The sequence below is a fragment of the Centroberyx gerrardi genome, chromosome 1 (assembly GCF_048128805.1).
Source record: "Centroberyx gerrardi isolate f3 chromosome 1, fCenGer3.hap1.cur.20231027, whole genome shotgun sequence".
NCBI lineage: Eukaryota > Metazoa > Chordata > Actinopteri > Beryciformes > Berycidae > Centroberyx > Centroberyx gerrardi.
Genome location: NC_135997.1, coordinates 9,219,750 through 9,245,954, shown reverse-complemented (window position 1 = coordinate 9,245,954; position 26,205 = coordinate 9,219,750). Strand labels below are relative to the sequence as shown.

The following is a 26,205-nucleotide window of genomic DNA, read 5'->3' as shown; positions in this document are numbered from 1 at the left end:
AGAAACCTGAAATTCATCAGTCAGTGCTACAAAAACACAGATGTCCTATCCACAAAAACAGCACTATTTCTTCTGATGACTCATAACTTTAACAGTAACTCATAATGTCCTTTACTTTCATACCAGCAATCATTTTGTCAGAGGAACCAACAATTTCTTCAAATGGTGGATATCTCATTTTGGAATGAATCGCTTCATGTTACTTTGTGAAAATTACACAATCACAGACAATCAAATATGACCAATGTTTATAGTGTTTGAGTGAATACTGAATAACATGGAAATATTTGGTGGAAAAATACAGGCCATATGGACATGGAAACACACTTTCTTTTAATCTATCTACCCCCCCCCCCCCCTTTTTTTTTTCTCTTTCTGTCACACACACAGGCACACACACACACACACACGCACACACACACACACACACACACACACATACTGACTCAGGTGAAAGCACACAGACGCCTGGTTGAATCAAACAGATAGATGAAGAGAAGAGCTACACCATGATGGATGTATAGCAGTGTGTGTGTGTATGTGTGTGTGTGTGTGTGTTGCGGGGGGGGGGGGGGGGGGGGGTGAGGTGAGACATGGGTGAGGTGTGAGGGAATACAGATTACAGTGGTCTGTACTGGGCACTAAGTCAATTAACAAACTCTTGCACAACATCTTAAAAGCATTAAACTGTATATGCTACAAGTCAAGTGGTATCAGAACATTCCTTCAGCTTAATGTTTAATGTAGGAAGTGATGAAAAACTGCAGCTATAAGCAATGAATCAAGGGAGGTGTTGAAGAAACATGATGAGTGTGTTTTATTTCTCAACATGCAGAAATACATTACAGGGAACTCCCATCTGGACAGTGGCAGAACACAGTTATAATCTTCCTCATCCATCAACAAAAAGTTGTATTAAGCCTGTACATTTAGGACACTGCAGCTCATGCTACTTTTTGCTTGATTTACCATGGAATAATCATTAAAATGTGACTTTTTCTTCTCCCCTATGAAATATCACTGTAATATTTATATAATAGACTATTTCTTTAGGGATTTGTAGTGTGTCTGTGGTACTCAATAAGGGTTTCTAGGGAGCTCAGTGTACTTTATGGTATTTTATCTCCTATAGTATCCCTATAATATTCCTATGATATTCCTATATGGACACATGTTTTTGCAGTGATATTAGTAGCAAGTTATTATTAGTTTATTACAGGATTATAGTTAATAAAGTGCTTCTTAATCTTAATCTTAATTTTCGTCATGGTCTGTGTGTCATTTCTCCATCAAAACACGGCAAGTTAAAGTTTTCATGTCTTAAATGGCCGAACAGACTTCAACTGCTCCCTCATCCTCCTGACCATATCTGGTGGGATGTTTTTTTCATGCCATAACATCTTTTCTTTACTTACTGACTGCAAATTAGAGTCGGGTGTCAGCATTGCTCAGACTCGGGTGGGGTCATCCAAGCTCCACGCCCCTCCCCCCTACAACACAGTCGGTGTGTCCAGGTATAAAAACAGTGCGCACCCCTCTCCTCGGTCTGGAGAACCAGCTGCGAGGCGGCCGACAGACAGAACCGCCTGGACAAGCAGCAGCAGGGAGAGTTGAATATAAGGGGGGAAAAAAATCGCTCTCTCCAAGCAAAACTTTAGTCCTGCACTCGCTTCTTTTTCTACCTTCTTAACCAACGCTTACTTTAATTACCTTCCAAATCTCCGTTATTCTTCTTCAAAATGACTGGTAGCCCAGTGACAGGGTTGCTGGTTGCGCTGTGCGTAAGCAGCGCGGTCCACTGTATGCCAAAGAGCCAAGGGAAGAGCAAAAGACACATTGGGCAGCAGCAAGTTTTTCCCGAGCTCGGGGACACAGTGCCTCTTACTCAAGGTATGTACAAGGATTTATATTTTCAATGTTTGTTTGCATGCTAGAATTTAACAAGCCTCAACCCCCATTCCCATTGCATAAAAACGCAATTTGAAACATCTCTATAGGCCTAATATTCCTATAGGGAGTCAGTGTGTGGAACCTAATAGTGAGTTTATAGTGACTTTATCGTAGCCTACTTTATGGTATGTTTTTTTTATTTTTTTTATCTCCTATGGGTATCACTTTAATGTAATACCGATATAGGCACTTACTGTGTGTCTGTGGTTATAGCAACTTTATGCATAGGCTACTTTATTTTTTATACATATACGGTATTATACAATATTATTTCTCCTTGTAGCCAGCTGTGATGAAAACGGTCGCACATACAGACTGAATGAGCAGTGGGAGAAAACCTACCGTGGAAGTACACTGTTGTGCACCTGCAACGGAGTAGCAGGGATCAAATGTAAAACTAAACCCGAAGGTTAGTGAGAGAGAGAGCAATTTAGTCTACTAGTATTAAGAAAATACAGTTTATTAAAGAAAAATCCTGAAACAGATGGACATTTTAAGGTGTCGCCAGTGCGCCTTTACGCACCGATGAGATTCCAACAAGTTCACAGTAACAACTTCTAACCTTCTCCTTGTTTTCTCTGTCACGTTTTTTTTTCAGTGGAGGAGTCCTGTTACGACAAGTACAATGACCAGTCGTACCGGGTCGGGGAAACCTACGAGAGGCCGAAGGACGGGATGATGTGGGACTGCACCTGCATTGGTTCCAGTCGGGGCAAGATCAGCTGTACCATCGCAAGTGAGTTTGCCTGATTACTAAACACAATGCAAAAATATCAATCTTAACAAGTCACTGAGTATGGAATCATACAATCTTACTTTTCTTACAAGAAGAGAAAAAAGTCTGCCTTGATGCAAGTGGACTGATCTGCCTTGTTATTACTTGTTTCTTAAGATATGGTCACTTGGTTCCGGAAAATTCCTGAAACAACTGAGACTGCCTTGGAAACAAGTGGAATTATCTCAGAATTACACAGAAATATGAGATTTGAAGACTGAATATAAGACTCAATCACTTAAGATGGGCAGTTTTTGTACTGCATAAGCACATCTCTTTAAACCAAAGAAGCTAGAATTAACTGCTGAATTGTTTTATTCTCAGATCGCTGCCATGAAGGTGGAAGGTCCTATAAAATCGGGGATACTTGGCAAAGGCCTCATGACAGTGCTGACTACATGCTGGAGTGTGTGTGTCTAGGGAATGGCAAAGGAGAGTGGACCTGCAAACCTGTGGGTGAGTATTTTTATCTATAAACAGGCCAACAATCCTTCTTTTATTTCAGCCTTTTGTTGTGAAAAGATGGATCAGGGGCACACAGGGGAAAAAATGTATGTATAGTATGTAAACTATAGGGCAGGATGTGATCACATTCCATATGAACTATGGAATGCAAGTAAATATTAAATATCATGACTTTAACATGCAATCCTCTGTGTTCAGCCACCACAGCTCCCCCCTCCACACACACACACACACACACACACACACACACACACACTGAGGTAATTTCTCAGAAGTAGGTCTGTGTTTGATGTCAATGCAAATATTTGACAGCAGTTCAGACAAACAAGGTCAGAGCAAGAGAGCACGCCTCTCCTCTTTGCCCATCTTACGCCACAACTATTCATTTCCCCTTGGTTTGTTGTACTCTGTATGTCTTGACTTAATACAGTAACAACTAATAAGCAATCATTTGCCTCCTGACTCTTTTCACTTTGCTTTGTAGATAGTCCCTATTAGGAGGCTTTTGCAACTTATTATTATCACTTGGTTTGTTTCTCATGAAAACTGTAATCCTTGGTGATTTAAATGCTGTGAATTCAAGTTAGCTACTTGTGTTGCATAATGAACTGGCAATATTAAGGGTCTCTTGTCTTTTCTGTGAAGCCGAGCGTTGCTATGACAACACTGCTGGATCATCCTACGTTGTGGGAGAGACCTGGGAGAAACCGTACCAAGGCTGGATGATGATTGACTGCACCTGTCTAGGAGAGGGAAATGGGCGCATCACATGTACCTCAAGGAGTAAGTAGGGCGCACACACACACACACACACACACACACACACACACACACGCACTGTACTTTTCAGTGTCAGCCATTGACCATTGCGGTTGTTGTTTTCCGGCCAGACCGTTGCAATGACCAGGAGGTCAGGAGGTCCTATCGTATCGGAGACACTTGGACCAAGACCGACGCGAGCGGACACACCCTGCAGTGCCTGTGCACAGGAAACGGCCGCGGAGAGTGGAAGTGCGAGAGACACACCTCCAACGCAGGCCGGGGTGAGACTTAATACTTAAACTTTACACTTTTGTGCAGCATAGTGTTTCCTCTGTGGTTCTGTAGCTTAGTAGGGAGAGCATGGTACTAACCAGGGGTGGAAAGAGTACTGGGATGTCCTACTTAAGTAGCAGTACTTTGCTGATATTTTACTTAAGTAGAAGTAAAAGTACTGGTGTAAAAATCTACTGAAATAAAAGTAAAATGTAGCTCATTTAAAATGTACTCAGAGTAAAGGTTACTGAGTTACTTTTTAGAAAAGAGGACTTTAAAAAATACCAAAAAAACCAACAACTACATGTAGGCTACCCAGAAAAACTCAATTACAGTAACGTGTGAGTAAATGGAATTAGTTACTTCCACCCTTGGTACTAACACTGCCAGTGAGAGAAATATAGAAATATATCCACTTACTCAAAAGCAGTTTTGATGAAAGTTTTCACTGAATGGCATATGCCTCGGATCCTGTCATCATTCATCCTTTCAAAACTTTTGTCTCCACAGGCACAGGTTCTATTGTGTTGATCCATCCCCAGCCTCTGCCCCAGCCCGAACCCCCCACCGAGGGAACCTGCCGCACAGACTCAGGAGCCACCTTCAATGACGGCCAGCGCTGGATCAAGAACCAGGGCAGCAAGCAGGTTCTCTGCACCTGCTTGGGCAATGGAGTCAGCTGCCAGGACTGGGGTGAGTGCAGGAGGGAGGAACAGAATGGGTCTGAATGAGGGAAAGAGGTGGGAGAGAGGCAGGTAGAGATGCAAGGAGGGAAGGATGGAGGTAAGAGGGGAGGGGAGGGAGTATGTGGTTACTCTGTAGGGCATGGTTTAGATCAGTGGGTCCCAAACTGGGATCCGGGGACCACCAGCGGTCCTTGACATGAAAAAGTTTGTGAATCCCTGATTTAGGTATCAATGCTCAAATATTCATCATTGTAGGATGTACATTACTGTGTCTCCATTACGAATGCCCTGTGTTTCCCCCCTTCTCCCCTTCCCATCTGAGCAGAGACCCGGTCCCAGGTGTATGGCGGCAACTCCAACGGCCAGCCGTGTGCGTTCCCGTTCGTCTTCATGGGGAAGACCTACTACTCCTGCACCTCGGACGGACGCACAGACGGACAGCTCTGGTGCTCTACCACCTCCGACTATGAGACAGACCAGCAGTACTCTTTCTGCACTGAGAAGAACGGTGAGACACAGGAGAGGAGAGAGGGAGGAGGAAGGGGAGAAGGGAGTGGTGGGTGGGATAGAGAGAAGGGGAAGAGATGAAAAGGGGTTAGACTGATATATTGGTTTTACCGATATATAGGGCTGATATTGGCCTTTTATTCAATACTGGCTATTGCCCAGTCGGTGCCTTCCACCACCTGATATGATGGGTGTTTCTTCCTGATCACAGCCACAAAAAACAGTCTGTAAAACCTGCAAGGAAATTTTATTTTCTTTGCACATTTGTTCTTTCACACAATTGTAATTTATCTTTTATGTAAATGAATTCTTCATTTAAAGGCCTAATATATCTCAGCGTTCCCCTTACTATTGAATAGGTGCAGTGGAGTTTTACTGTCACATTGGTCTACATTCTGCTGAATACTTTTTAATTTTTGACATGGTGAAATTTAAATATATTGAATATTGACATAAAATATCAGCTATTGGTGACTTCACTCTAAAAACATTGGTATCAGCCTTCAACTACCCATATGGACCAAACCCTAGTGTAGACATAGGCAGTGTGGGAAGATGGACAGCCAGATCAGAGATGTAACCCTTGTGTTGCTCTCTCATCTCCAGCCATGGTGATGACACGAGGCGGAAACTCCAATGGCGCCCTGTGCCACTTCCCCTTCCTCTACAACGGCCGTAACTACACCGACTGCACCTCTGATGGCCGCCGTGACAGCATGAAGTGGTGCGGCACCACCCACAACTACGATGGAGAGCAGCGCTTTGGATTCTGCCCCATGGCTGGTGAGTGTGTGTGTGTGTGTGTGTGTGTGTTGGTTTTGGAGGGGAGGGAGCTGTGGCTATGGGGCTGTGCTCGTAAAGTTGTTTTTTTTAACATACAATACGAGGCAGTTACTTTGAAGCTTGTTAGTTAATGTATCTAAGCCTATAGCCGAGCCCATTTAACCACAGAACCGCCACCCAAACTAGTTATTTTTCACACTCAATTATTCACTCAATAGATTTCTTTCTTTGGCAAGGACATTATCAAGCTAAATGCACTGGACTTTATCTAATCTTGTTCTCATAGCTGCTAATGACTGTTCGGCTGCATGGGTCACTTGCAGTCAATGGGGGACTAAATGGCTGCTCTTTAAAGGAGAGGAAGTTTATGGTCATGGGAGAGTGATGTGTCTTTGAAGGCTGTTACAGACTCATTACACTGGGCTTAACTGGGCCGAGGAGAATGGTCTGTCTTAACAGATACAGAGGCATGTGTGCTACACACACACACACACACACACCTGCACACAGAGGGGTTAATCCAATGCCTTTCTTGCAAAAAATGTTTGGCACAGTTTCAAAGTAGGTCTCTCTCTCTCACTCACACTGACTGTTAAATCTTATTTCTCTCTTTCTGTGCGCAGCCCATGAGGAAGTGTGTACCACCAATGATGGAGTGATGCACCGTGTAGGTGACAAGTGGGACAAACGCCATGATGTCTTGGGTCACATGATGCAGTGCACGTGCCAGGGCAACGGCCGCGGGGAGTGGAGCTGCATTGCCTACTCTCAGCTGCGAGGTCAGAGGGCTAAATGCTAATTCATCTTAGAGTTTGTCTTGAAGTATATAGCGGTTGTATAATTAGACACAACGGAGTGAAGAGTTGTATGTTCACTGCATTCCCTTCCTTTCCTCTCTCCTCCATGTGTCCAGACCAGTGTATTGTTGACGGTCTGACCTACGAGGTAAACCAGGCCTTCTCCAAGCGCCACGACGAGGGCTACATGATGAACTGCACCTGCTTCGGACAGGGACGCGGGCGCTGGAAGTGTGACGCTATTGGTGCGTTCATGGCTCGTTGGCTCAGCTGTTAGGGAGTGACACGTTGAGCACATTACAGCCCCGCCCCATTCTCCCATCCCATCACCTCCTCTGTTTTTCTCCCCACCAGACCAGTGTCAGGAGCCAGAAACCAGGGCGTTCCATCAGATCGGAGAGTCGTGGGACAAAGTCATCCACGGCAGCCGCTACCGCTGCTATTGCTATGGCAACGGGATTGGCGAGCTGAGCTGCGAGCCACAGCAGACCTTCGCAGGTAGGAGACATCACTGTGGCAATTTCACCAATTTAATATACATCAAATGAACAGCAAAAGTGATGCAGTGAATGAGCTTGCCGGACTAAACACAGGACTTTGATAAGAGATGAGCAGGTTTTGGGGCAATAGGCCAACAAATGATGAGTCTTTGGGCTTCCTCAGTCAGTTCCTGGTCATTCCTCCTTTGCCTCTCAGTCCTTCCCCCTCTTTTTTTTTTTTTACCACTGAATGAGACAACTGAAACTCATTTGTGTTTGCTGTTCTTTTTTGTCAAGTCACCCACTTGTTATTGACGTCCCTCCACCTCTCACCTTGCCCTAACACCCTATCACACATCGGTCTTTGAAATGAAACGAGGGGGCGGCTTGGCTCACTTGCCAGATTAGCGCGGGGGGGGGGGGGGGGGGGGGGTTGATTGCTTAACTTTGAAGTCTGGCAAATGGAGAAGGGCGGGCCAATCACATCACCCCTGTCTTCCCTATGGGCTTTGTAGTTTGCTCCCACGCCTGTGTTGTTTTCCTGGCCAGCTAGGGGACAAGGGATGCTTTGTGGGGAGGGGGGGTTTAATAACATGTGCACACTTCCTGCCTCTCAGTCACTCTCAACACCACACCTCATACAGTTTTTCCCACTGGATATGTAAAGGCCACGTGATACTTTGTTTTAACGGTCTGTTAGATGAGAACTTTTTAACTATTTGTTCAATGAACTGATCAAGTTCAGGCAGCACTCCATGGCAGCACACCATGTATTCTGAATAAAACCCAGTAAAGTACTGTTGCCCTCGCTCAGCTGACCCATTTATCCTGCTGTCACCAGCCGCAGAGGAGAGTGTGTTTGTCTGTGCAGGTCAATGGACTTCTAACAGTGCACTAAATTACCTTCAGCTGCAGTACAGCTGTGTAACTTGTGAAAGAGAGTGGGCAGCTGTGTGTGTGTGTGTGTGTGTTTTCTAGCGGGCACAGGGATGGACAAGGTACGGTGAATATAATACTCCGGTGTTATTTCAGACTGTCAAGAGGGCAGCGGGTGTTTGAGCTGGACTTAGCGCTCTATGGCAAACGCAGTGTTTGAGCAGGCCGTCTGGCGGTTTGGTTCTGTCCCAACGAGACGAATCCGTCTGACAGAGCCTCGCCAAAAAGCAGCCGACTTACACCCACTCCCTCTATAGGCAACAGTGTATTCCTTTGGCACTGTGTGACTTGACGTACAACATAAGTGTGTCATGCCTTTTCTCACTCATCAAGAGCCTTATCCTCGTTACTAATAGCAGCTTTGTTCCTTTTCTTCCTACTCTCTCCCCGTCTCTTCCCCTCCATCCTTTCGTACACACGCCACCCTGACTCCCCAGGGGGCCACAGACCCGTCCAGGTGATCATCACAGAGGCCGGGAAACAGCCAGACTCCCACCCCATACAGTGGAACCCCCCTGCCTCTGCCCACATTACCCAGTACATCCTAAAATGGAGAGTGGTGAGTGAGCCTTTTGATTTCTAATCCCAAACTTTTTTTAATTTTCAAGATTTTGTGATCCATTGCTATACTGTTGCTATGTGTTATGAGTTAGTCCCACCTCCTCTTTCGTTGGTCAAAGTGCTTACAAATTACCTTTTGTAATTGCAAGTGAACACTCATTTCTTCTCGGAAGGGTTTCTGAAAGGTGGTGACGATAACAAATAAATAGTGGAATTTTTTGCTGTTCTGTCTGAATGAGGTCAAATTGTAGTTAGTAATGTTGACTGAGGTTTGAGCATGGACAAACAAGGTGATTAGGGGCGCATGAACTCCCTGTGTATACACACACACACACACACACACACACACACACACACACACACACGCACACAAATTGCCTTTTGAGGGAATGAAAGGAAAACGCCCCCCCCTCCCCTTGTTTTTCTTCACGCATCTCTCTCTCTTTGAAGACCTCTAGGTCTGACAAGCTGTTTGAAATGTTTATGACCCCTAATTGAAGTCAAACACATTTCCTCTTAAGTGGTTTGTATATTTTGGCAAAGCCACTCTCACTCGTCCCCCCTCTTGCTGAGAAAGTTTAGAGTTTTCCGACAGAGTGCAAAGCCAACCTAAATGAAGTTGCAGTGAAAGAGTTTTAGCCAACGTCCAATCCGGGAATATTCATAGACCGGCATCACTACTATACAAAGTGTTAACTTTCTGATTTGATTAATAATTCTACTAAATTCTTTCAAGTCCTATAATATTATTATTCAACTTTAGTAGTCAGTGTGACAGTGTAGATTATGCCCTCTTTAATCTATGCTATCTGTCATTGAAACATTGAAGAAAAAGCATAGTCAAATAAATAAAAATGCAAATTAAACAGTTCTTAAGAGCCTATACTTTGTGGGGAAAAAGAAAATGAGAAGAAAGAAACAAAAAAGAGCAGAACAAAATAACAATAATAAACAGAAAAGACAAGTTGAAAAAGTAGATTATGCCCTCTTTAATCTATGCTATCTGTCATTGAAACTTGACCTAAAAGCTTCTAACTCACCCCTTCTGATAGAAAAATACCCGTGCGCCCTGGAGGGAGGCCAACGTCCCAGGACACATGAACTCGTACACCATCTCTGGGCTGCGGCCAGGCATCACCTACGAGGGTCAGCTCATCAGCATCCTGCGCTACGGACGCCGTGAGGTCACACGCTTTGACTTCACCACGACCTATGGCTCTTGTGAGTAGAGTTGGGCAGTAACCAAATCTAAACGAATACTATTAGATGGAAATATCAGCACTGATGGTATTCTAGACCGTGGTTGTTTGCATACACTACCAGTTTGGACACACGCATTTCTCTTTATTTTTACTATTTTTCACATTTTAGAATAATAGTACATCAAAACTATGAAATGACACAAATGGAATTATGCAGTGACCAAAAAAGGTTAAACAAATCAAAACTATCTTATATTTTAGATTCTTTAAAGTAGCTGCCCTTTGCCTTGATGGAAAGGCAAAGGCTTTGGAAAGAAATTCATACATAGGCATCAACTTCTATTTATATTTGTCTAAAAAACAAATTTCAATCATTTAAGCATAAGCCTTTAAATCACAATGGCTTTAAGATAATGAAAAACATAATACATTCAATCAGGTGTGTCCAAACTTTTGACTGGTAGTGTAATTATGGTGCACGGCACTATTATTAAAATAACATTCACACCCATCACACCCCTCTTAATGTCTCTTTCCCCCCACAACCCCTCTCTTCGTCTCTCCAGTGGAAACATCGGAGGGAGAGACCACCCAGCCTCCTCCAGTAGTGGACACTTCGGAGTCAGTGACAGAAATCACCTCCAACAGCTTCGTCATCTCCTGGACGTCAGCCTCTGATACCGTCTCTGGCTTCAGGGTGGAGTACGAGCTCAGCGAGGACGGGACTACGCGTAAAGTACTGGGTGAGCGCCTTTCACCACTGCTGCACCCTCAACTACGGGTTAAAATGAGCGAGATTGCCTCCATTATACCGTGCATGATAGACTGACTGGGTGGTTTCTCTGTTGAAGCTCTGACTGACGGATCTCAGGGGAAACAGATTTGTTGTTTTATATGTGAAGTACTGTACATACATAGGATCTAGTGAGTAGGTGTATTAACTAGCGTGCTGCATGCTCCTACAGACCTGCCACAGACAGCCACCTCCGTCAGCATCACTGACCTGCTGCCAGGACGCAGATACAACGTCAACGTCTATGAGGTTCCCACCGATGGAAAAAACCCCACCCTCATCCTCTCCACCACGCAGACTACAGGTAGGAACATCTCTCTCCTCCGGTCTATCTGCATGACTTTCCTGCCCCTACCACAGCACACCATGTTTTCTCATTTGCCAGATTTAATGTGGGCTTAAGTCTACAATATTTATTGGTCCAATGAACACAAGTAAGCCTAGCACAATCGTTTAGGGGGGTAACGCAAAAGTAATGTAACGAGTAGTGTAACTAATTACTTTTCTCAAGGAGTAATAAGTAAAGTAATTTTTAAGAAAAGTAACGAGAAATGTGCGATTTATTATTTTTTTCCAGTAACCACCCCAACACTGCTCTCTTCTCCATGGAGTAGATCTATGGAGTTTATGGAATTTGTGGATGTAATATTATTATTATTATTGTTAATAATATGATTTCCATCCCCTTCCTCAGCTCCTGATGCTCCTACTCAGCATTCGATCAGCGAGGTGGCAGAGACCTCCATCCAGATCAGCTGGTCCAGGCCTCAGGCTCCTATTACTGGTAAGAAACTATGATGTGTATGTATGTGTGTGTAAATGCGTGTGATTCAAATTAGGGATTCGAGTTATTAACCCTGGCTGTCTATAACTGTCCGTTCCCGCCTCCCAGGCTACCGTGTGGTGTACACGCCATCACTGGAGGGCAGCAGCACAGAGCTGACGCTGCCAGATACTGAGACCTCAGTGAGGCTGGTGGACCTTCGCCCCGGTCTGCTCTACAACATCAGCATCTACGCTGTGGAGGAGGACCAGGAGAGCGAGCCTGTTTTTGTTCAGGTCAACACCGCCGGCTCACCTCTTCCAGGTACGCATGCATGTATTTGTAAAACAGATACTGTGTCATTCAACTTATAAAAAACAGAAATACTCCTGTTACAAAAGGTGGCACAACTTTGCTCTGTATTTGGACAAACATAAACATTTTAAATGAATAGAAATGCCCTTTTAATTTGAGCCCATGTTTGTTTTATTCAACCTTCACACTAATTTATTCTTTCTCTCTACTAGTAAATGGAAAAATTTAAATCATTCTTTGTCTTCTGGCCATCAGTGAGAGCTGTGTGACTGACAGTGAGCAGATTAAGTTAGTACTTGGAGCCGAAGTTTCCTTATAGGGCCAGGGATCTTTGGATAGGGCTTCTCCTGTGTTTCGGGCCAAGACTGAGCTTGTCATAACACTTCGTCAAAGTTTGCTTTCATAGCCCTCCATACCATCATAATATTCTTTTTAGAGGGTGTTCATCTTCATCCTGCCCCCAAATGACCTGTCATTAATTCATTAATTCATGCTGGGCTCCAGAGAAACACACACCTATGCACATGCATTATGAACATGCATGCACACACACACACACACACACACACACACTCAGATTTCCATTTAAGCCTCTTTCCTCCTTGTGCCTGGCACAGCAATTTTATTATGTTCAAAAAGAGCAAAACCAGATGCTCTAGTGAGTGGCACTGAATTTCCCCACCCAAGTCTGGCTTTGATATTTTATTTCTATTTTCTGCTACAACTGGGTCATTGTTGTTGATGCCTTACTCAGACTGTAATTTGTCGCTCATAATGAGCTTGTCTGTTTGAATGCATCTTCAATCTCTTGGAATATGTTCTAATGTGAGAAGTTTCAGACTGGACATAGCTCAACCCTTTGCGTCATGCAAATATTTTGTGTTTGAGCTACAAACTTTCGCAAAACTGACATGACAAAGACAAGCAGGTTTATAGGTTGTTTTACTGTATATTTAATTGGATGACCCTCAGTTGTTTCATTCATCTCGAATAATCTAGCTATTACCTGCCAAATGGTTCACTGACTGTACATTACAGTATAATGTATAATTATGACAATTAACTATTATATTATTGCAAGCCTTGTAAATATGTTCTGATTCTGATTATACCCCCTGTCAATCAATCTACCACTTCCTGTCCACAGAGGAGGTCCAGTCCCCCACAGACCTGCAGTTCTACGAGGTTACAGATGTGAAGATCGTCATCACCTGGACCGGCCCGCCCAGCGAGGTCACCGGTTACAGGGTGACCTTCTCCCCCGTTGCTACCGACGGCACACAACAGAGGCTCCTGCAGCTGCCCATGTCACCCAATGCGTACGCTGAGATCACCCACCTGCAGCCCGGCACGCTCTACCGCTTCAACATCTACGCCATCAACGGAGGAGTGGAGAGCGAGCCGCTGGTGGGAGAGAGGTCTACCAGTAAGTATCAGACCAGGGAGCCCAAATTAGACCCGTAAGGATTAGACCGAAACATGAAAGTAGGTCAGTTCCAGGAATAATGATTGTGTGGAAGCGGTCCTGGGAATGAAGAGGGATAAATCTTGAAGGTGGAAATAATGAAAATGAAAATGAATTGGAATCGGAATCTAAGGAAACAGAATTGGAATTGAATTGGAATGACAGAAAACAGAATTGAATTCCATGAAATTCCACTTCTAAGAGAGGTTGTTATGACTTGCTAAACATTAAAAATTAAACATTATGAATCAAATAAAAGACAGTTACACAAATCAAATACATTCATTCATGATGTATGTATTACAATTACGTTATGCATCAAATACCACTTGAGAGGTCCCTTTAACATTTTATGATATTCAGTATTGATAATATATTACACTACACACTACATGTAATCTCAGATATGTGGTAAGAAAAAACAAAAAAAATATGGAATTTCACAGAATTTCATTGAATTAAATTCAGCTACCTGAAGTTTCCTGTAGGTTGAATCGGAATTGATGAGCTCATTCATGAATTGACCCCAACCCTGTCAGATTCCCTGTCTTACATGTGTTGCTTCATGCGCTCCCCCCTCCAGAGCCTGATGCTCCCACCAATGTGCGTTTCACTGACATCGGCCCCGACAGCGCGATGGTCATCTGGGAGGTCCCCCGCTCCGTCGTCACGGGCTACCGTCTCCTCCTGAGCGTCGAGGGCTCCAACCCCACCACCAAGAGGGTCCCACAGGGCGTCTCCCAGTTCCCTCTCAAGGGACTGAGCCCAGACACCCACTACACCGTCACCCTGAAGTCTGAGCAGAACAATGTGCTCAGCGAGGGCGTCACCGGATATTTCACCACCAGTGAGTATTAGGAGAAACAGAATATATCAGTGTTGAGCAGAATTGAATGCAGTAATGATAATGATAACAATTTTTTCCCCATTCTTTCCTCCCTCCAGCTCCCCAGATGGGTAATGCTCCTCCTTTCAGCGCCGAGGTCACTGATACCTCCATCATCATCACCTGGATACCTGTCCGCAGGTTCAGCTACAAGGTAGAAACCTGCATCGAAAATCAGTTCATCATCTAGTAAAAACAGTTGTTCATAATTAAGTTAAAAGTTCTACAGTCTTTTCAGTGGTAAAAAAATACCATTAAAAAGATTGTAAATATGTTGATTTAGTTGAGATTGAGTGACAACTTTGTGCGAATATGCAGCAAGTTCTTTTTTTTCCTCATTTGTCTTTCTGTGCCCAGTTTGTTTCTGTGCCCAACGGTATTTAAAAAAAAAAATAGTATCGTTTTAAATTTGTTTTTGACCTCTGATCTCTGCGTGTCTCCTTCCTGCTTCCCAGCTGTCTGTGCGCCCCAGCCAGGAAGGCGAGGCTCCCAGAGACGTGACCTCTGACTCTGGAAGTATTTATGTGTCTGGCCTGACCCCTGGAACCGAGTACATCTACAGTGTTCAGCCCATCTTCAACGGACGTAACCGTGGAAACCCCGTCACCCGCAATGTTGTCACCCGTGAGTGATTTTAGTGATTCACTTTCTGACTCAGCTTATTCGCCTGTGAGAAAAACAGAGCCGTGGCTATGATTGCTAGACGAAAGCTACTAATGAAGAAGCTGGTTGTCAGACAGTGGGATTTAATTCTGCTTCATTCCATTTTGCATGAGTCTGTATCAGATGTTACTGCTGTATCCCATCAATTTACCACTGAAAAGACTTTCTCATATGCTTGTCTCTGTTCTGGTTTCTCTTCCCTGCAGCCCTGTCTCCTCCCACTGACCTGAGTCTGGACTCCAACCCGGACACAGGAGATCTCACTGTCCAGTGGGTAGGCGCCAAAACACCAGGTAAATATTGACTGTGCTCCCCACGCGCCTCTAGCCCATTGGACCACTGGTTTAGGCAAGTCTAGACCTTGGCCTTCCGATGGTATTTTTCTGCCAGGACAAATGTTACCGTCTCTTCCTCCTCCTGTTGTTTCTCTCTCTCCTCATTTCTCACACTGACTCGTTGCATAAAGTTCTCACATTATTTTCCACCTCCTCTTCTTCCTGCAGACATTACAGGCTACAGAGTGACAGGCACGCCGACCGATGGTCAGCGAGGAAACTCCCAGGAGCAGTTAATCCGGCCTGATCAGAACTCATGCACACTGGAGAACCTGAGTCCGGGAGTGGAGTACAACGTCAGCGTGTTCACTGTCAAAGACCATATGGAAAGTGTGCCGCTGTCCACCACGGTCACACCAGGTAGGAGCCAGGCCTCGAACACACAACTGTCTCACCTAACATTCACATCTCGAGTGAGACAGAGAGAGAGAGAGAGAGAGAGGGAGAGAGAGAGAGAGAGAGAGAGAGAGAGAGAGATGGATTTGCCAGGAAAGGTTGGGTCTGAGTCAAAGTGGCACCGACTCCAATATTTCCACCTCCTGCCTTTATTTTCATTATTCCCGCCATCAAGATTTATCCCTCTTCACTCCGAGACTGTTTCCACACAAACATTATTCCTGGAACTGACCTAGTTTCTCATGAAAAAAAACTCAAAAACCTCAAAAACATATCACCCTTTCTTAATCATCATAACCTTCAATTGTCTGTTTTGCTGTGATACTGTAATTACACAGTCCTACTAACATGGTCATCGGCTGAATGTTCTTTCAGCCACATGTCTGTCCATGTCTGGTTAACTACACCTTAATTTGTCTGACCTACTTATTTGCATGGAGATAATATCATTGTTTATTAATTGGGAAAGTGGATTAATATGTTTGTGAAGAATGCCTAGAGCAATAGCATTAATCTTTGCTTGAGATTTATCTTTTAACTAGTTTAAAGGTAATTTTTTTTGATAATGATAATTTGTAATGCATCTATCAAGCATGGCTACTGTTACACTCAGTGGTGTTCCTGGGTCTCTGAATGCTTCACTGGGAATTCAATTTGTGTGTTTGACATAATCAATGTAATTATTATAGCTTTTGAGTCTATGTGCTTGTCTCTCTTTCTAATTTTGCCTGCTATTTGCACACGGCTTAACCCTTTCAGACATACCCCCACCAAGTCATGTTGACTTTGTCGACATTACTGATACCACCATTGGCCTGCGTTGGATCCCGTTGAACTATACTGCCATTACTGGTTACCGGATAACGGTGGTAACAGCGGGCGAGAACCTGCCAATCATCCAAGATATGGTGGACATATCTGCCGGTTATTACACGGTTCGCGGTTTGGAGCCTGGCGTGGACTATGTCATCAGTATCTTCACGGTTACAGAGGAGGGGGAGAGCGAGCCGACCACATACACAAAGCAAACACATGCTGGTGATTTAACTCTTTCACTCCATCAGTGGGGAGGGCTTCGGATTTGATATCAGAGAAAGAAAACATATAAAAAGCCTCATTTCATTAAGTTGCATATTAAACTCAATTTTTACTAAATTTTTGAAAAAAATGTAACACATATCAAAATATATATATAAACCAACTTTTATTTAGTTAACCTCTTAGCAGTTATCAAAATAAGGTAGGGACTCATCAAGTCATGCTGATACTCTTGCAATTCATTGGTAAATGTGCAGAAAAATGTTTATCTGGATATATAACTGTGAATTACTCCTGTCTTATGAGGAAAAAAAGCCTGTATTTGCTCTTTCTGTTACTTATAAAGATGTACTGCTTTGTTTTACTATATTGTCTGTCTCTAAAACTTAAAACCCCTCCCTCTCCCAGCCATTCCAGCTCCCACCAACCTGAACTTTGGAGGGGTGGGTCCTGACCACATCAGGGTGACCTGGACGGTGCCTAACGTCCCCACGCCGAGCGACATCTCGCGCTTTGTCATCCGCTACCACCCTGTAGCCACTGATGATGACATCAAGGAGGTTAACGTGGGCGGAGCCACCAACACCTTCCTGCTGCAGAGTAAGACTGATGACATCATGACTGCACCATACTGAGCTTATGTTTAGCCAGATGTCTGACAGAAAACTGACTTAAAAGTTATAATACAGGCTGGCAGAACAATAATGCAGGAGAGTACTACACCGGAGTGAGAAAAAATGCATTGTTTTTGTTTCTGTCGCTCTGTCTCAAGCCATTCTGACCATCTGGCTGGATATTTACCTCTCTGTCTCTATATAGACCTGCTGCCCAACACAGAATACCGTATCAGTGTTGTGTGTGTGTACGGGGAAAGAGAGAGCGCACCAGTCACTGGAATTCAGAGAACTAGTGAGTATGATGACTAGTACAAAAACCCCCCATCCAAATAGAAACTACGCCTTGTGTTTTTTTTAGAAATATCATTGCATGTGATTTTAAATGTCTCTCCATCTCTACCAATACCTCTCCTTCCAGCTCTGGACTCTCCTACTGGCTTGGACTTCTCTGACATCCAGACCAACTCCTTCACCGTTCACTGGCTGGCCCCAACTGCCGTTATCACCGGCTACCGGATTCGCTATCAGATGACGAGCGGCGGGCGGGCCAAGGATGAGAGGCTGCCCCCAACCAGGACCTACTACACCTTGACTGGACTGGCACCGGAGACCGAGTACCTGATCTACGTGTACGCTGTCAACAGCGACCAGGAGAGCCAGCCTCTGACTGGCACACAGGCCACCAGTGAGTTTCTATACGGCTGCTGATTGGTTTCTGTAGTCACGTCTACTCTTCCTTCTGGTGCCAACAGACAAACAGGCATTCTTGATTATGATTATGTTCTTTTTCTTTTTCACTGGCTCGATTAAAATGTGTCTCCTCTCTTCTCTTCTCCTCTCTTCTGCCCTCTCTTCTCATCTCCTCTGTTTTATTTGTCTACCCTCTCCCAGTCTCTGATGCTCCCACTGACCTGGAGGTGACATCATCCACCCCCACAAGCATCAGTATCCGCTGGGACGCCCCCTCTGTCACAGTGAGGTACTACAGGATCACCTACGGAGGGACAGGTCTGTACATCCTGTTGTAGTTTCCATTGCCTTCTAGCCTGCGGATAAACCTCAGCCATAGTCTGGGTTTGACTCTTTATTCTTCTCTTCCTCTCCCTCTGTCTCTTTATGCTAGGCGGTGAGACTCCTCAGGAGTTCACCATCCCAGGCACACAGACCACCACCACCATCCACAGTCTGAACCCTGGTACTGACTACATCATCACGGTCTACGCTGTTACCGGGAGAGGGGACAGCCCCGCCTCCAGCACCCCTATCTACATCACACACAAGACCGGTACAGCAACATGACTGTTTCAGAATTGTTCCAGAAACAAAATATACATGTTCCAGGTTGAATTAAAATTATGGCTTGTCATGTGTCCATCTCTGTCTTTCACCCCTGCCTGTAGACATTGAGTCCCCCTCTGACATGACGGTGACTGATGTGAAAGACAATGCCATCACAGTGCGCTGGTCCCCTGCTCAGGGCCCCATCAGAGGCTACAGAGTCACCAGCGTCCCCAAGAACGGCCTGGGACCCTCTTTCTCGGAGGTGGTGGCCCCTGGTAAGAAAGAGCTGTTCAGTCAGGCTTTCACTTTTCTTTTTATATATAACTTTCATATATTTCCAGTATAATACCCTCTGGTGTTTCCTGCATCTGGGTCTTACCCTTACTTCTCCTTCTCTTCCCTTTTGCTCTCCTGTTACAGATCAGACAGAGATGACGTTCACAGGTCTGATGCCCACTGTAGAGTACGTCCTGAGTGTCTATGCCCTGGGAACCAATGGAGAGCCCTCTTCCCCTCTGGTGGACAATGCTATCACTGGTTGGTTTGACTCAACTCAATGGAAACTTATTTAAGAATGACTTAACATCTGTCTTTTACTTTAATCTGCCTTTGAAGAAATAGAGAGACAGGTGTGCAGCACGCAAATGAAAACCCCCTCCTCCTTTCCTGCAGCGATGGACCGTCCCAAAGACCTGACCTTCTCCGATATCGACTCCACCTCCCTGCGCATCACTTGGGACAGTCCCGACGGCACGGTGACATCATACCGCGTGCTGTACTCCAGCCCAGAGGAGGTTGAGAGGGAGCTACGTCCAGCACCCAGAGGTGACCAGGACAGCGTGATGCTGACTGGCCTTCGCCCCGGGACAGAGTACACTGTGAAAGTCATCGCCCTCCATGACCGCACACCCAGCACCCCGCTGGTGGGAACACAGGCCACAGGTAGGGACTCACTCCTTAATGAATGATTCCAGCACAGAAAACATCAACACATGCATGGTTCGATTTATATGTATCCTGACTTGTAGGTACAATACACTCAAATTCTAAATGTTTGCTTGCATTTGTATCTCCCTCAGTAATCCCCGCTCCAACCGACCTGCACCTCACAGAGGTTACTTCCTCCTCCTTCGTTGTGTCATGGCACGCTCCCACCTCGCGCCTGACAGGCTACCGTGTGGTCGTCAACCCCAAGAACAACAACGGCCCCACCAAGGAGATGAACGTTGCTCCAGACACCACCCGCGTTGTCATACCAAGACTCATGGTGAACACAGCTCTGCCTGAGTTCTTGTCTCTATATTTACATGGATAACATTCTGTCAGTGGGTTAATATCTATTGTATGTATGTGCATTGTAGGTGGCAACCACATACCAGATACATGTCTATGCTCTGAAGAACTCTGTCACCAGCAGACCGCTGGAGGGAGAAGCTACCACACTGGAGGGTAAGTGGCTGCTTCATAAACCAAACACCACACACACAGATAATACACCAATTATCACCAATTATTATTCACAACCATCTCTTTTTCTCTCTCCCTCCATGCAGAGGTAAGTCCTCCTAGACGTGTTCGTATCTCTGATGTGAAGGATTCCTCTATCACGCTGACCTGGCGCTCCAAGGTGGAAACCATCACCGGCTTCCTCATCGATGCCACACCCCTCGGTGGCTCACAGCCCACAATCACAAAGACTATCCCAGGAGAACAGCGCACCTACACCCTCACAGGTACACTGGACCTGCCTTACCAATACACCTGGTGAAAGGTGGAAAGAGTTTTTCCAGATGTGAAAGAGATGTGGAAGTGTGTGCGATTGCATGTGTGTATGTGTGCGTGTGTGTGTGTGAGATTGGTAGTGCGGTCTTGCTTCACCTCATGTCATGTTTGATTTTTTGCAGGTCTGGAGCCAGGCACCACCTACACCATCCACCTCTTTACCCTGAACGGCAACACAAAGAGCGCTCCCTTCACTCTCACTGCTGAAACAGGTATGTGAATGCACATGCTTAATTTACATTTACAAATTTTTCAATGTGATTTTTGGGATCTGATTCTAGACATTGGATGTTATGAGATCACATCGCAGCATGTCCATACTTGGCCTCAACATGGCTGTTGCACTTCTTCTGATGCTGCATTTATTTAAATCTGTGTCTGACTTACTTTTACCCTCTTCCTCACCATCTCTTTACATTGCTTGTAGGCACACTGTGTCTGTATTGCATCCAGACTATGTTGACTTACATCCATAATGCAAGCCTGACACTTCCATAGTCTTGGTTTTGAAGATCTTATAGAAATATGAGCAAAAATGATAATGTTGATTAATAAGTCCTGGCTTAACCACCAACTTTTATCATCTCATCCCAGCAGTACACATTAAGTCACAGGTCTGGACGCACAAAAATAGGATTTTGCTCATATTGGATCTTCAAAAGCATATATGGAGGTGGTCAAGCTCATGTTGTGATCAGAATTCAGTGAAGTCTGGATGCAATACAGACACAATGTGCATACAAGAAATGTGAAGCGATGGAGAGGAAGAGCGGGGAAAAGTAATACAAACAGATTTAGATAAAGGAGATGCATAACAGTCATTTTCCAAGTGTGGACATAGAGCAATGTGTGCTCATGTTTAGAATCAAATCTCAAAAATCAAGTTGAAATGACGAGTGTAACCGTAGCCACTGAAACAAACCATAACGGTAACCCTAGACATACACACACAAACACACACACCAAGTGACCAGATGATCTAACCCAATATGATTTCTTTGCAGCTAAACCAGTGGTCCAGGCTCCAACCAACATCCAGATCACATCTTTGACCCCCAACTCCATCTCCTTCACCTGGCAGCCCCCTGCCACACGCATCACAGGATATTACATCACCTACGAGGAGTCAGGAGGAGCACCCCGAGAGCTCACCCCGCGCCCGCACGCTGGCCAAAACTACGCCACCATATCCGGTAGGTGCCTGTCTTTGAGTCCAAAACTGTCACTTGTGTAGATACAGGGAGGGATTTCCCAGTAAAATCCTTTCACTTACTCTGACTATAATATGTCTCATTTTTCATTTCCATTTCGATTCAAAAAACAGTTCAGAATTGCGACTCTGTGATTCATGGAAAAATTCAAAGCTACCCACAGGCTCATCCTCTCATATGGTAATTTTAAGTGAGTCAGATGTGAGATGTGATAATGATCCCTCTCCGCAGGCCTGAGACCGGCCACAGAGTACATCATCAAGATCATTGCCCTCCAGAATACACAGAGAAGCACTCCTCTGGTGGGCAAAGTCCGGACTCGTGAGTATTTTGAGTCTCTCTCTCTCACACACAAATAACAAGATAACACAGATGAAAAATGTCTGCTTTGTAGAATGACAAAAGTGATGGTAAAAGTGATGTGACAGAGTGCAAAAATTCAAATGATTTATGGGAAATATGCAAAACCTTTTACCAAATATAAGGTTTTGAATGACAGCTCTTGTGTGCTCAGCTGCATTAAAGGTATTGCTGTAACAGCCTTGAGGCCTGGAAATAAACTATGCAGTCAACCAACAGTAGGCTCGGCCTTTTAAAACAAACAATACAGCTTTTATTTTGAATGCCTTCAGAAAGGTCATTCAAAATATTCCTGGTGTGTTAGTAATACTGCATTATGACACACTTTGCCATGAAGTAGTACAGTAGCAATGCTGCATATCCATCGCCATCTGTTGGCTGAGATATGCTACTGCAGCCCCGCTTTACCCTAACCCTAGTCTAACCTGCTTGCTTTCCTAACCCCGTCTCTCCCGCCTAGACTCGGACTTGCTTACGCTGCCTCTGCCCAGCCGCCCCGGGGACAGGCTGGATGTGCCTGAGACTGATGCGGACAACAGTGTCCAGATAGTGGGCCCCAATGGACAGGATGCGCTTGGCGGTCACGGCCAGCATGTGGAGTACACAGAGTACAACAACAATGGAGACAACGGGTATAACGGGAATAGTGGCAACCCACAGACACCCTATGGGCATGTGCGTGAGCCGCTTGTCTTTGTACCCCTTCCCGACGCAGAGGGCCGCAGACTGCCTATCGTGAAGCTGAACGTGCCCGTCGGCTCTGCGTTTGGTTTCCCCGAGAACGAGACGGGGGTGCCACAGGAGGCGCAGACCCAGACCACCATTTCCTGGCAGCCGTACAGGCAGAGCAACGCCTACTTGGTCTCTTGCAATCCACTCACGCAAATAAATGAGAAGATGTTCCAGGTAAGACAGAAAGACATAGGCCACATTGTCTGAATTCAGTCTTTAACCACTCACGGTTGCCATATTGGATACAATCTCATGTTCGAGTGACTCCTATTCAATGTGTACATGGTCAAACCCTGTCTCTACCTGTCCCAGATGCGCCTGCCAGGTACCGCCACCAGTGCCACCCTGATAGGGCTGACCTCCGGGGCGTCCTATAATGTGATCGTTGAGGCCCTGAAGGGGGCGCTCAAACACAAGATTCTGGAGGAGGTCATCACAGCTGGGAACACTGGTAAGGATACAGCAACTGTAATGCCTGAACTAGGATCAGCTTAGCTACTACCCCCACCTGAAAATCTGACATGACCTAAAAGAAGTTGCAGTAAATTCCAAAAGGGCAGCAGTCACTTTGCCTCATTGCAGAACACAGCATCTTTGCTTTGTGTCTAACTAATGGCTTATAGAACCTTTGCTCATATTCTTCTCTTCTCCTCTTCCTTCAGTGAAAGACGGGGCGCCCTCCAATAAGGACTCATGTTATGACACCTTTACTGCAACCTACCATGATGTCGGTGCTGAATGGGAGCGCATGTCCGAGACGGGCTTCAAGCTGTGGTGCAGATGCCTGGGACTGGGAAGTGGCCACTTCAGATGCGACTCCTCCAGTAGGCTTTTTTGGTTATTCGCCTGCAATATCGAAATCATATATTTGGAGTTCAGAGTGGAATATATCTAACTCGTTCTCTCTCTACATCTTGCTTTGTCCATCATTAGAGTGGTGCCATGACAACGGCAACAACTATCGCATTGGAGAGAAGTGGGACCGCCGCGCAGAGAACGGTCACATGATGAGCTGCACTTGCCTGGGCAACGGCAAGGGAGAGTTCAAGTGTGAACCACGTAAGACCTCTTAGTTTTCAAGGACTGTGTCTAAAAAAAAAAAAAAAAAAGTGTTTTATTATTTCCCTCTTGAGTTGCATGTAAACTTTAACGTGCGTGTGTACCCATGCAGATGAATCGGTGTGCTATGATGATGGAAAAACGTACCAGGTGGGCAACCAGTGGCAGAAGGAGTACCTGGGCGCCATCTGCACCTGCACCTGCTTTGGAGGACAACAGGTGGGACACATTAGCCTCTCTTTTTCTTTGGTTCTGAAAGTCAGTACACAGTTAAGACTGGGTGTCGTTAGGATTTGACCAATTCTGGTGCCATTTTTTATTCTTCTTATCGATCCGATTCTTTATCGATTCCTACCGTACACATTTTCAGGGGTAAAAGACTACATCCAGCTTTAGTGTAGTTAACTTTGTTTTATTACTCAAGACAGACATTGCTGTGAAGAGTTACTTTAGTGTCAGAATTACTTTTCAAAACAGCTAAGGCACATGTGGCATTAATGCCTTACTTTAGAGAACAAAATACATGAACATGTGAAAAAAATGTAAGTAAATGGAGGTCAACATCACAGAACAACAACAAAATAATTGCCTCTGACTGTATTTACCGCACAGAAAGGGTCAAAAAGTTACTGGAGAAGCATCCAGCTGTTCGAAATGTTTAATGATCGATAAAAGGAATCGTTAGTGCGGTGGCTTTTGGAACGGGGATTAAATTAGAACCTGTTCTCGATACCCAGCCCTATACACAGTACAGAATGACTTGTGACGGTATTCAAGGACTCAAGTGAAACATGGGCAAATGTGTGCGTCTGTGTGTGTGTTTGGTCTCATCAGGGTTGGAGATGTGAGAACTGCCGCAGACCGGGTGCTGAGGTCGATGCCAGCCTGCTGCAGCCTGTCAGATATGGAGACAACACTCTACGCAAATTGGTGAGTGGGATTAAAGTAAAATGATTTTAATATTCATTTTTCTCAGGAGACAAATGATAAATGTGTTTGGTATCAGTACAGAAAAACACAAGCAAGAGTCTAAGTCTTATGAGAATCACAGCATTGCCCTGTTTTAGGTGTTGTATGTGATAGAATCAAAATCTGATGCAGATGTGCATGTTTCTACCTCAACATCTTGCAAAAACACCCACTCGAATTCTCTCCCCAACTCCTCCTCCAGAACATTCACTGCCCCATCGAGTGCCTTCGACCTGAGCTGCTGGCAGACGCACATGCACCCGTTCCCCAGAATCCTCGGGAGTAAAGGACCGCCCGTCTCTCATCTGCTTTGCTCCCCCACCGTCCAAACGCTGTACTGCCTCGCCCTATGGGAGCCATCCTGTCTGTGACTGAACTGACCTAACCGCCTTGTGCCTTTGTGACACACATTCAACTGAAAATGTTACACTGCCCCGATGCCTTACCAAATTGCTATTGTTTATTGGATACTTTTCAAATGCCAATCTTTTCGTTGTTCATATGTCTTTCATCAGTCTATGAATCCATGCTCTATTGGGGATTAACAACTTCTGTCATTTTAATTTCCTTTTCCACATAAAGTAACATTTCCTGTGTTCATGTGGCTTTAAGAGGGTAAGACCCTCTGTCCTACTTGTGTGTGTGTGTGGCTCCTATGGGAATTCATTTAGGACTTGTTAACTTTCAGATTTACATATTTACAAAACTGCCGTGTAGTGTTTTGCATCTAATAATTTTCAATAACTTTTCCTAATCAAAGAGCAGAAACTGTCAGAAATTAAGCACTGTTAAAAGAATGTCAATGTAGTGATTAACAAGGTTTGTTTATAATGTCTGTGAAAATGTGCGTTTTTCTTTTCTGTAGCCCCTCTTCTGTCGCTAGGGGTAGCACTGTGTGCGATTGACACTTACTGAATTCTGATTTTTCTAACTTTTTGTTTTTCTAATTTATCCCTTTAATCACGATGTGTGAATGCTTGAACTGGGGTGTGTGAATTTGAACTGTTTTATTTTTGTACGTTATTGTTCGTGCCAAAGTTGTTTCTACCTTTGACAAAAAGAATCCCTTATTTTAATAAAGCTGGAGAGAACGTCAAACTTTGCCTTGCCGTATGTTGTGTGAATAGTTTTGACAATGTCATTGGTAAATAATATGGAGAAGAAAGACAAGCTCTTGTTCTGCTTTCTACATCATGTACAGTTCTCAAACTCTTTGCTTGTAGAGCATCGACTCAAGGGTCTCAAAGATAGGCTTTTGAATGAGATCATTGTGAATGGAATAAAGGTGAGATATTTTTATATTTCTGGGTCCCATATTAAGGACCACTGGGAGCTTCCAAGACCCCACTTTCCCAATGTGTAAC

General features: G+C 44.7%; 1 protein-coding gene across 1 annotated transcript; it reads left to right on the top strand.

Annotated features, from left to right (window-relative positions):
* Positions 1 to 1,571: 1,571 nt before the first annotated feature.
* On the top strand, positions 1,572 to 25,944 carry fn1b (fibronectin 1b). The gene is made up of 46 exons (XM_071915033.2): positions 1,572 to 1,890; positions 2,234 to 2,359; positions 2,549 to 2,686; positions 3,050 to 3,181; positions 3,836 to 3,973; positions 4,081 to 4,233; positions 4,736 to 4,918; positions 5,237 to 5,419; positions 6,025 to 6,201; positions 6,825 to 6,980; positions 7,115 to 7,243; positions 7,353 to 7,496; positions 8,851 to 8,972; positions 10,027 to 10,195; positions 10,743 to 10,919; positions 11,142 to 11,273; positions 11,664 to 11,753; positions 11,862 to 12,056; positions 13,195 to 13,473; positions 14,096 to 14,359; positions 14,458 to 14,552; positions 14,854 to 15,022; positions 15,268 to 15,354; positions 15,565 to 15,756; positions 16,552 to 16,830; positions 17,239 to 17,430; positions 17,650 to 17,739; positions 17,866 to 18,132; positions 18,339 to 18,455; positions 18,571 to 18,732; positions 18,848 to 19,003; positions 19,149 to 19,265; positions 19,401 to 19,670; positions 19,808 to 19,995; positions 20,090 to 20,177; positions 20,282 to 20,461; positions 20,633 to 20,722; positions 21,515 to 21,703; positions 21,953 to 22,042; positions 22,542 to 22,987; positions 23,126 to 23,264; positions 23,476 to 23,637; positions 23,747 to 23,872; positions 23,985 to 24,091; positions 24,707 to 24,802; positions 25,044 to 25,944. The coding sequence occupies exons 1-46, from the start codon at positions 1,740 to 1,742 to the stop codon at positions 25,125 to 25,127; spliced, it is 7,416 nt and encodes a 2,471-aa protein (XP_071771134.2). The 5' UTR covers positions 1,572 to 1,739; the 3' UTR covers positions 25,128 to 25,944.
* Positions 25,945 to 26,205: the final 261 nt, after the last annotated feature.